Source organism: Hemitrygon akajei, chromosome 13 (assembly GCF_048418815.1).
Source record: "Hemitrygon akajei chromosome 13, sHemAka1.3, whole genome shotgun sequence".
Taxonomy (NCBI): domain Eukaryota; kingdom Metazoa; phylum Chordata; class Chondrichthyes; order Myliobatiformes; family Dasyatidae; genus Hemitrygon; species Hemitrygon akajei.
The window spans coordinates 39697093-39709642 of record NC_133136.1 but is presented as its reverse complement, the minus strand read 5'-3'; the positions used below and the strand labels follow the sequence as shown (position 1 = coordinate 39709642).

At 39.7% G+C, this 12550-nt stretch overlaps 1 protein-coding gene across 1 annotated transcript in view; it reads right to left on the bottom strand.

Annotated features, from left to right (window-relative positions):
- mtrex (Mtr4 exosome RNA helicase) overlaps positions 1-12550 on the bottom strand; it is a 107583-nt gene that overhangs the window by 79232 nt on the left and 15801 nt on the right. Inside the window, exons 2-4 of the mRNA XM_073064437.1 lie at positions 9211-9348; positions 7860-7926; positions 5718-5780 (exon numbers count right to left, since the gene is read on the bottom strand). Coding sequence (XP_072920538.1) covers positions 5718-5780; positions 7860-7926; positions 9211-9348 — 268 coding nt within the window. The remainder of the gene's footprint in view (positions 1-5717; positions 5781-7859; positions 7927-9210; positions 9349-12550) is intronic.

Sequence of the window (12550 nt, the reverse complement as noted above, 5' to 3'; positions counted from 1 at the left end):
ATTTTTGGCAAAAGTTGCTCAGCTATTTGATGAAGTGACAAAAAGGTAAAACTTTGAGTATTTAGCCAGCAAAGACAGACACTAGAATAAATATGTTCACCAAGAGGTATTGAACTTCTGGAAGTTTCTATTCAAATGGTTTGTAGATATTCAAGAAGGATCACATGCAGGAACAAGGGGCAAAATGAACACAATAGAATACAGAACGTTACAGGCCCTTTGACCCACGATGTTGTGCTGACCATACAACCTACAAAACTGGCCAGAATTTCCCTACTGCATAGCTCTCTATTTTTCTAAGGTCCATCTAAGAGTCTCTTAAAAGACCCTATTGTATCCACCTTGACTACTGTCGCTGGCAGTGGGTTCCATGCACCCACCAATTACTGTGTGAAAAACTTCCCTCTGACATCCCCCTCCCCCCTGTACCTACTTCCAGGCACCTTAAAACTATGCTTCCCTCGTGTTAGCCATTTCAGCCCTGGGAAAAACCTTCTGGCTATCCACATGATCAATGCCCTTCATCACCTAATACGCCTCTATCAGGTCACCTCTCATCCACTGGCGCCTGAAGGAGAAAAGGCCAAATTCACTCAACCTATTCTCATAATGCATGCTCTCCAATCCAGGCAACATCCTTGTAAATCTCCTCTGCACTCTCTCTATAGTATCCACATCCTTCCTACAGAGAGGTGACCAGAACTGAACACACTACTCCAAGTGGGGTTTAACTAAGGCCTATATAGCTGTAACATTACCTCACTGCTCTTGAACTCAATCCCACAGTTGATGAAGGCCAACACACCATATGCCTTCTTAACAACAATGTCAACCTGCACAGCAGCTTTGAGTGTCCTATGGACACGGACCCCAAGATCTCACAGATCCTCCACACTGTCAAGAGTCTTAGTATTAATATTATATTCTGTCTTTAAATTTGACCTACTAAAATGAACCACTTCACACTTATGTGGGTTGAACTCCATCTGCCACTTCTCAGACCAGTTCTGCATCCTACGATGTCCCACCGGTACCTCTGACAACCCTCCAGACTATCCACAACACCCTCAGCTTTTGTGTCATCAGCAAACTTACTAACCCACCTTTCTACTTCTTCATCCAGGTCATTTATAAAAATCACAAAGAAGGGTCCCATGCAGCCGTGACACTATCCCTGATTAGCAGTGCCACTACCCCACCTCTTTTGCCTCCCTCCCTGTCCTTTTTGAAACATCTAAAGCCCGGCGCACTCAGCAGCTATTCCTGCCCCTGAGACATCCAAGTCTCTGTAATGGCCACAACGTCATAGTTCCACGTATTGATTCAGGCTCCAAGTTCACTCACAGTATTTATGATACTCCTTGCATTAAAATAGACACTTCTCAAATATCTGGTTGAGTGCATCTTTGCTCTACCATCTGCTTATCCTTCATCACAAACCCCCTACAAGCAGTCACTACTTGTGTGCCAACCACCCCATCCTCTGCCCCTTCACTTTGGTTCCCACCCCCCTGCAAATCTAGTTTAAACTCTCCCCAATAGCACCACTCTTCCCAGGATATTGGGTCCCCTCCAGTTCAGGTGCAAACGGACCCACTTATCACCACTTCCCCAGAAAAGGTTCCAATGATCCAAGAACTTGAAACCCTGCCCCTGCACCATCTCCTCAGCCACTCATTCATCTGCACTATCTTCCTGTCCTGGCCTTCCCTAGCTTGTTGCATCAGGAGTAATCTGGGGATGACCACCTTGGGGTCCTGCTCCTTAGCCTCCTTCCTAACTCCCTACAGTTACTGAGCAGGACCTCTGCCCCTCTCCTGTCACTCTTACCAATATGCACCAGGAGTTATGGCTTCCCATCAAGAATATTCTGCTAACCACTCAGACATCGTGGACCCTTACACCCTATCCTGGTGTCTCTTTTCCTGCCACAGAATCTCCTATCCATCCCCCTAACCATCGAGGTTGCCCATGACTACTGCTCCACCTAACTTCACCCTACCCTTCTGAGGCTCAGAGCCAACCACAGTGCTATTGGCCTGGCTGCTGATGCCTTGCAGATAGGTCATCCCCCTCAGTAGTACACCTGTCGCTAAGAGGAATGACCACAGGGGGACCCTGCACTGACTTCTTTCTCCCTTTACCTCTCTCGGCGTTCACCTATCTACTCCCTGAATTCTGCATTCTGGGTGTAACCACCTGCTCAAAGGTCTTATCTATGAATTGCTCTGCCTCCTGAATGATCCTTAGTTTATCCAACTCCAGCTCCTTAATGCAGTCTTTTAGGAGCTGGAGTTGGTTGCACTTCCCGCAGGTATAGTCATCAGGGAGACATCAGGTTCCATGCATTCCCACATCCTACAGGAGGAGCATTCCACTGCCATATCTGCCATCCTGCCTGCACTGTACTATGGGCACGCAAGATCAAATCAGCAAAATTCCAAAAAAAATTGTTCTTTTCTTTTCTTGAGCCCTGTTTGCAATAAGATTTCATTAACCAAAATTCCAAATCTGTCAAACTTATGCAACAGATCATTGAACCTCAACCACAAAACACATCTGGAATGAATTAAGCTTTCAAAATCTTTTGCCTTGTTTTGAAGAAACATTGCACTTGATATCTGCCTGCCCAGAAAAGTGGCTATGCCAAAGAACATAGAACTTTCTGCAGGCCCTGTAGGAAGTTCTAAATTTAAAGCATTTTTTGATACTACGCAGCTAACTACTACCTGCCAACATTCTAACAAATAGCGTAGAGAGATTGGATATAATTAATTTTTAGTATTTAATTTTGAATTATGAACAAAGGAACATAAATCATTTCTACTTGTGTTAAGCAATGTACATTACAACCATTCTGAAGTAAATAATATCCTTTTAAAACAATTTTCCTTGGTTACATTTATAAATCATGGCCCAATGGCACTGAGCCATTGCAGACTTTGCATTCAGGAATGTGCAGATGAATAACAAACATTTGGAAGGGAAAACTTCAAAACCAATTCCATTTTCCGAGAATGCTGATGATCGTCGAAAGTGAAAACTCCAGATAAATTCTTATTTATTCAAGTTTCAATTAAATCATGTTCAATTACTAATTACATATTTTAAAAAGACTGTGGTCTCCAGGCACTGAGGATAATATGACAGTAGCTAATATAAATCTGAAATTAAGTTGCATGTTGCAATTAGAGGGACTTCCAGAAAAATCTTCCAACCCCATCATTTCAAACAAGCAAATGTGAAAAGTTTGTAGTAACTATGCAAAAATACATTAAAAATATGAATTTAAATAAATGCGATAAACAATTGGCACAATTTTGGCATGATTAGTATAATTGGTGGTGCACTGGACAGCGAAGAAGGCTGTCTTACATTACAAGATCCAAATCAACTGAGAAAGCGGAGTTAAGCATTTTGGGCATCAATTAAAGGTGAAAGAAGAAAGATTTAAAGAGGAACAGAATGGCAGTTTTCTCCATAAAGTGGTGGATATGCAAAACAAACTGCCAGAGGAATTGGCCAAGCGAGGTACAATTACAGCACTGAAAAGCGATTTGGACAGATACATGGACAGGAAAGATTTAGAGGGATGAAAATTTTAAAGGAATATGGGCCAAACACAGGCATGTGGGACTCGCTCAAGTAGGCACGTTGATCAACATGGATGAGTTGTACTGAAGAGCCTACTTCTGTGCTGCATGACTGATTTTATAACTGTCTCTTCTGCAGACCCAGTTGCAAAAATCACAGAAGAAATACAGTGCACTATAATTGACTGCAATCACTCAATCTACATCTCTCATAATCAAATAGGTTAATGTAAATGACTAAAGAGAAACAAGTCAATAAAAAGCAGCTGGAATAAATAAAAATCGAACTATGTATGCATGAATAAAGTGCAGAGAAAATCAGCAGTTACTGAGATTCAAAATTTTTATATATTAATATACTAACACTTGCACTTTAACTGCCAAGACTATTGCACCAGTCAAGAGAAAATGCAGGCTTCACAGAAGGCAGTGCGATAATCATACCAGATGTAGCACTTCAAAGCAATATATTCATTCATTACGTTTATATATCAGAATGTGTTAAGTAGTAAATAGGACAGAATCCAACAAAATAATCAATGGCAACTGAAAGTGGGATTTAAGTTAACCTGATGAAATGACAAATGACAACAGAATGTGACATCTACTTTGGTCCCTGCAATGTCAAAAATGCATAGAAATTGACATAGTTATTGAAAATAAGATGAACAAAATATTAAGGAAAAGAAAGAACTTATTCCATAATGATTCAATTGTACAACAGTCTTTGTTTTGCGCAATGACTGTTACCCTCAAGGAAATGCTCTAGCATACCACCATCCTGTGGCCAATACCAAATATTGCAATCTGAATTGACAAGGCACTTTGTTAAACGCTGGAACACTATGCTCAGTGCCTTTTGGGCAGGAAAACCAGTACAAAGTCAATACCATTCAGGACAAAATTCCAGAGCAGCATACACAAATGCTGGAGGAACTCAACAGCTTAGGCAACAATTATAGAGGAAAATGTTGATGTGTTAGGCCAAGATCATTTGCTAGGACTAGAAAGGGAGAGAAGCCAGAATAAAAAGGTAGGGGAGAAACACAAGCTGGTTGAAAATGTGAGTCCAGGTGAGGGGGAACGTAGGTTGGTGTGGGAGGTCGAGGTGAAGTGAAAGTTAAGAATGTGACAAGTTAAGAGGTGATATAGGTGGAAGAGCTATTTCCAATAAGTCACTGAAATACCAGGTTTCTCATTAGTTCTTGAAATAGTTAACACAAATTTAAACTCAAATTTAGATGAAACTATTTTTTCAAACATTTTTTTTAGGTTGAATGGATGATTTCATCACACATGCCCTACCTTGACCTCTGCTGCAAGGCCAGTTAATATACTGATGACAAAGGTAAACAATTTTATTATAAGTTAAATATATGTAGATTAATCACAAGACAGAATAGTAGCAACATAGTGGATTTTGTTAGAATAAACTTTAGCTTATGAATAGGTGTAAAATTCTAAAGCATGAAACATTAAGAGAAGCTTAGAAGCGCAAGGGCTAAAAATGTAATTGTTCTGTTTGACAAGTTAATGGCACAAGCATTGATATTTCTGTTAAATGTAATAAGGATCTCTGGTTCTATAATTACCAAAGATGATGCAAAACCGAGACCAAGTGTATATGCCTTTTTATTTACTATACAGTGGCCACAGATGTAATCAATTGAAAAGACATTTAACAAAGAGGTGTATCATAGTTACATTGATTGAGACAAGGGTTATGAGCAATTGCTCGAGAATAACAGTCTGAAAGGAAGAATTGTGAATGAGGTCACAGCAATGACCAAACTGCCATGAGGTACGGACTTGAATGATTAATGAGTGACATTTCTTTGAGAATGGAAGGACAAAGCTTAGCAGGTGGAAGAAGGATTCAGAGATAAAGACAGAAACAAGAGCAGACTGAAGACGATGTCACCTGTGCCCAGGTGCTGTGATCTATTTGAAAGTACTGCCTGATAATTTTTATAAAAATAATCTTTCAATATATTGCAATAGCTACTGGCTGCTGCTCATTTGGTCATGTCCAATAATTTTTCTAGCCTGCTATCTTTCAGGTGTTCTTTAACAGCTCCACAAGAATCAGCAGTTATCTATCTTGAAAGTTCAAACAAACAGTACCTTTGCTGCTTTTCCAACACGAGGTTTTAGTTGTTGATATTCATCGTACATTGGAATAGCCACCTGAAAAAATTACAGTAATAATTCTTTTCAAATTTGAATGATTTAAGCTTACTTCAAAGTTTACATGTAGCAAATAATAAGCAATACACCTTAATAAAAAATATGAAGAGACTCAGAATGAAGACATTTGCCCAGTTAGTTTGATGCAAATATTTACTTATCAATTTAAACACAACCTAGAATACTACTTGAGTAATAAAAACACAATTCATGCACTACTCAATACTTAAAAAGGAATAATATTCATACGTGTTTTGTCTCCAAAGCACTACCGTCTAAAGTGCTACTGATTGTTGGTACCATGTGCTTTCCTTGGTATCTGCTAAGAAATTTTCTGCTCTACCACTGCTGTTTATTTACACTTTAAGTCACAGTCCAAAGATCTTCTACGCCTCCTGCATCAACAATTACAATCATCTTTAAAAAGTGCTCAACTTTACTGAACTGTTCCATTGTCTGCAGAGACCCTACGAATTTCTGTGTATAAGATGATGAGAGGCATTGGTCATGTGGATAGTCAGAGGCTTTTTCCCAGGGCTGAAATGGCTAGCACGAGAGGGCACAGTTTAAAGGTGCTTGGAAGTAGGTACAGAGTTGATGTCAGGGGTAAGTTTTTTTATGCAGAGAGAGGTGAGTGCGAGGAATGGGCTGCCGGTGACAGTGGTGGAAATGGATACGATAGGGTCTTTTAAGAGACTCCTGGAAAGGTACACTGAGCTTAGAAAAATAGAGGGCTATGGATAACCTTAGGTAATTTCTAAGGTAAGGATATGTTCGGCACAGCTTTGTGGGCCAAAGGGCCTGTATAGTGCTGTAGGTTCAAGTCAAGTCATCACTTTTTATTGTCATTTCGACCATAACTGCTGGTACAGTACACAGGAAAAACAAGACAACATTTTTCAGGACCATGGTGCTACATGAACCAATACAAAAACTACACTGAACTATGTAAAAACAACAGAGAAAAAACTATACTAGACTACAGACCTACCCAGGACTGCATAAAGTGCACAAAACAGTGCAGGCATTACAATAAATAATGAACAAGACAATAGGCACAGTAGAGGGCAGAAAGTTGGTGTCAGTCCAGACTCTGGGTAGTGAGGAGTCTGATGGCTTGGGGAAGAAACTGTTACATGGTCTGGTCGTGAGAGCCCAAATGCTTCAGTGCCTTTTCCCAGATGGCAAGAGGGAGAAGAGTTTGTATGAGGGGTGCGTGGGATCCTTCATAATGCTGTTTGCTTTGCAGACACAGCGTGTAGTGTAAATGTCTGTAATGGCGGGAAGAGAGGCCCCGATGATCTTCTCAGCTGACCTCACTATCCGCTACAGGGTCTTGCAATCCGAGATGGTGCAATTTCCAAACCAGGCAGTGATGCAGCTGCTCAGGATGCTCTCAATACAACCCCTGTAATATGTGATGAGGATGGGAGGTGGGAGATGGACTTTCCTCAGCCTTTGCAGAAAGTAGAGATGCTGCTGGGCTTTCTTTGCTATGGAGCTGGTGTTGAAGAACCAGGTTGAGATTCTCCACCAGGTGTCCACCAAGAAATCTGGTGCTCCTAATGATCTCTGCCGAGGAGCCGTCGATATTCAGCGGGGAGTGGTTGCTCCGTATCCTCCTGGTTAACAACCATCTCTTTTGCTTTCTATGAATTCCCCTCTCCCTATTCCCCTAGTATTGCTCTACCATTTTTGCATCTATTCTCTCAATGCAAGTTCAAAACAAACTCAATAGGCTGAACACTTATTTGTTTCAGTCATTAAAAAGGTCTGCATAGACATTTTTAATACACTGTATTATTAACTAAGGTAGAAAACAAAGGAGCAAAACAATTCAAATTTTCCCATGATCTACTGTAATGCAATTCAGTTTGGACTCAACAGTGCTGTAAAGAAGGCCGTAAAGAGATGATGTGCGTAACTTGCAATTCAGCAAGTTAATTTTAATTGGGCACGAAAGAGAACCATCCATGTAATTTTCAGAGATATGACATTAATAATGACTTTTTTTAAAGGAAGTATATTTCATCATAAAGTTCAGAATGATGGAAAAAAATGTTGCTTAAAGGCACTTACCTCATGAGTACATCCCTCTACTGTTTCAACTTGTTCCACTTTCACCTTGGGCATCAAGTCTGCAAGGCTAAATAATCAAATCCAATTAGCACTCAGTGCTTGTTGTAACATATAAATCATATCAGTACCATGATGAATCAATCATCAGTAAATCTTTGGTAATATACAGTAAATTTACAGCATTAATAATTTCATTGTATCTACTAATAAGTTTTGGGAATGAATGACCAATTTTTCTAAAATCTGCTTTTGCAGGAAGTCTGTCAAAAGAGACTTACTGGGCTGAATGAATTCATCGTGTACTGTAGAGAGAGATTCCCCTTCTATCTGTATTCTAAACTCTCACTAAACAAAACACGGTTAAAAAAGCTCGGACAAACTATTTCCTTCAGCTCTTGCCCGTGAACAGGCTTGTTAGTGATACCTCAAATTCCACTCTTAGAAATAAAAACTTTAGAAGTGAAAGGTTCTTGCCAGAGAAATACATGTTAAGTTATCTGAAAGCTATTTTTACCAAGTTTCTAACTTTTTGCAAAATGTTTTCTCCATTAGACAAAATAGAAAAACACACAGTGCAACATGCATTGCCCATGACCTTCCTTCACCCAAATTGCCTGTCTCATCATAGCTGTGTCAGTGATCTGGTACAGTGTTGCCTAGATAGTATGAAGCTGTAACAAACCATGAAAAGATGATACCAAAAGTGGCAGTGTGAGTGATAGTAAGGAACAAAGTTCCAAGGTTTAATTTCTTGTTAGGAGAACACAAGTGGCAACTTTCATTCAATCTGCAGAGTGCTGGCACAGCAAAGCAGCATGCAATAAATGACGGTACTAATAAGTATATGGAAATCAGAGGGATCTTTCAGTATTATGTCTAAATATAGGAAATAAGGTAGTTAAACAAGCCAACAGAATATTTGTCTTTATTGATCAAGGAAGTCGCGACAATATTGCATGAAATTTAGCTGTTACTGCATTATTATGTACATTTTTGGCCAGTGCCCAAATGGAGAAATGTTACGGTGCTAGACCATGCTGCCAAGGCTAGAGAGTTATTGTTATGACAAATTTAGGATGGAGATTATTTGGTGGAATGTAGACTGAGGGGATATCGAATTAAAGTTTTCTAGAATTATGGACAGGGTAAACAAAAAAGGACTCATCTAAATTAGAATGATTGAAGCCACTGAATTTCAATTTTCAAAGAGAAACAATTAGATAATTGCCAAGGTTTACTTTTGTGAATTAATTTATAGGTGTTATGTATAATCTTTAAAATATTTTGGCTTGAATGTTTTAACTGCAGATATTTTAAGTGATATTTCAAAAATACTCATTTTTAAAATTACTTAATTTCATCTGTGGAAATGGCTTCAATTTTAGGCTTCTTCCCAAATATTGCATCATCTGGATTATCTGTATCGAGCTCACGCTTATTCTTCACTGTATTTGTACTTGCATCTCGAAGAGTCCCATCACTGCCTTTCCTGTAAAACACAAATTAAAACAGACATAAGTTTTTAAAGTAACTTGCTTTAATCTTGAGAGAATTATAAATGAATTCCTACGGCATTGGCTGCATAATTTTCTTAATGTACAGATGGAAGCAACCATTCTGAATGTTTGCACATGTCAAGCTTGGAAGAAACAAAAAAAAACTCCATTAATCTCTGGATACAAGAAAACTGACATTGGACACTGATATCTTAAAATTCCCTCTCAGTGATACTGGCATCACTAAGAAAGCCAGCATTTATTGTCCACTTCTATGTCCCCATGAAGTTGGTGGTGGATTTCCTGCTTGAACAGTTACAGTTCCAGTGAAGATACTTACACAATAATGCTAGACAGAAAATTTCAGGCATTGTTCTTCTTGGTCAGAATGGCGTGCAATTTGGAGAAGAACCTCCAGCTGGTAGTAACTCAGGTGAGTAAATGCAGCACATTTCATAGATGGTACAATGTGCCAGTGGTTCAGGGAATAAACGTTTGGCAAAGAATCGGGAAACAATCCATCCCTGTAAGTGCTCTGTGCTTCTTGAACACAGAGCAGCTCTAAATCATCCAATGGAGATTATGCCGTCATGTTTTCAATTTATGTTTTGTTGATAATGGAAATGTCTGAGGCTATCAGACGGTGAGACTGTTGTTGCAGAATATTCAGACTTTTGTCCTTTTCTGGTAGTTGCAATATTTATGCAGCTGGTCAGTAAATTTCTAGTAAATAGTGAACATGGATACAAATCAAAAGGAGTATACCATTAGGTCCCTTGAACCTATTCTGTCATTTGTTAAGAACATGGCTAGTCTGAATATAACCCTATCTTCACATTCTCCCCTTTCTCTGATAACTCTCAACACCTTGCTTATCAATTGGGTGGCACAGTAGTGTAGTGGTTAGCACAATGTTTTACAGTACCAGCAACCCTGGGTCAATTCACGCCACTACCTGTAAGGTGTTTGTATGTTCTATCCCGTTATAGCATGGGTTTCCACTGGGTGCTCTGGTTTCCTTCCACAGTCCAAAGACACATTGGTTGGCAGGTTAGTTGGTCATTGTAAATTGTCCTGTAATTAGGCTAGGGTCAAATCAGGGGTTGCTGGGCAGTGCAGCTCAAGGGGCCAGAAGGGTCTACTCCGTGCTGAATCTCAATAAATATTAAACAAGCAAACCTCTGATATCACTGTTCATTGAGGAAGAGAGTTCCAAGGGCACACCACTTAAGAAAAAATGTCATGTCACTTCCAACTTATACTTAACCTGTCAGTTGCCCCTAGTTCTAGATTCTCACTGAGATGAAACCTCCTCCACCACATCCACCCCATCAAGAATCCCAGGGGCCTATGTTCCAATCAATCCACTATCATTCTTCTAAACTCCAGCAGATACAAACTTAACATGTTAAACTTTTCCTCCTAACTCAAACTGCTCATTCCAGATGCTCACCTTATAAACCTTCTGATTGTTTTCACATTAGCATCCTTCCTTAAATAAGGGACTGACTCAAAACAGTCTCACTATCTGAAGTGCCCTATGCTGCATATATGAAGCATAATCTATTCTTGTATTCAGTTCATCTATGAATATATAACATTCGGTTAGCTCCCTTAACTACATGTGTACCTTATATTCATATTATATTAGTTGTATAGTCATCTCATTTACCTAGCTATCTGAATGTTTATAGCATTTGTAAGGAGCCTTAAACTCTGACTAACTCTGGGTTTATTTTCTGCCACATACCTCAGCACCTTCCTGTCATGTTTTGATTTTCATTATACCCTCACTACTCTGACCCATACTATCCACGTTTTAATGATTCAGCATATTTTACAACCAATTACTTTAATTTATTTTTTTTTCTGCCTTATTTATGTGATTTGCCAGGGGATTGGTTCCAGCATAGTTCATGGGAGAATCATACTGGAATGAGCTGCCAGGGAAAGAGTTGGAAGCAGGAACAGTAATAACATTTAAGAGCAACATTTGTGGTACCTGAATGAGCAGAGCGTTGTGGAATATGGATCTAGCGAGACCAACGGCAGGGGAGCTGCGTGGGTGCCTCAGTTACTGTGTAGACAGGAACTGATGCTGGAGGGGGGTGTTCCTGTTTCAGCTGCCCAGGGGCGGAGATGTCAGAAGTGGTGTAGCAACGAGTATCAATGCCAGTATCTTCCCACTGGCACTGCCCTCCAGAAGACAAGCTGGATTGCGTTCATTTGCACTAGCGTGTGATGAGGACTGCTGCCTGTTCTTGCAGAAACTTGGCTCCATGACAACATCCCATGCACCATCAATCCACAGGCCATGACACTCAGGGACGTGGGCTATATATTTTTGTGACTGTATTGTTTACTGCTACGGTAATTATGTGTGTTGTATATGACTATTGGTACTGTGATCTGCACCCTGTTTTGTTTGGCAGTATTTATGTGAATGGTTGAATGACAATCAAACTTGAACCTGAGGTGTGATTACAACAAATGGGCATGACGGTAAGCATAGACACGGTGGATCTAAGGGCTTGATGCCATGCTGTACAACTCTAATCTCCAATGAATGAACATTGTTAGAACATTACAACTGGTCATTTTAAAACTGAGGCGCATGGGAACAGCTTCATGTTGGGGGTTGTGAATCTCTGGACATTTCTACTCCAAAGGGTTATTAAGGCTAGATTATTAGGAAAATGTAAAGAGGAAGTAGATAACTTGTGAAAAGTCAGGGAATTAAGGACAATAGGAAAATGGCATACAAGAGACGCGGTTTGGGGCTGATTGGTCATGATTACTTTTAATGGGGGGGGGGTCAAGCTTGAGGAGGCAAGTGACCTCCTGCTCCTTTTTTTCCCTGATGTTTATATTTTGAACATTTCTGCCATTTACAAATTTAGAAATTGTACCTTGCAACCCCAAGTCCAGTTTATGAAATGAAAAATCAAACCTTCAAAGATAGAAATTCTGAAATATAAACAAAAAATGGTGGGAAATCTCACCATTATATTGCAGAAATAGAACGAGAAGAATTAATATTTCAAGTGCTTCTCTTTCCACAGATGTTCTTTCTAGCATTTTTGAAATTTATTCTAGATCTAAAATGGCCCTGATATGGATCTCTGGGGAGTATCACTAATCACCTTCCTTCCTACCACCATTCAATACAACCCTCTGTTGACTGTCACTCAGTCA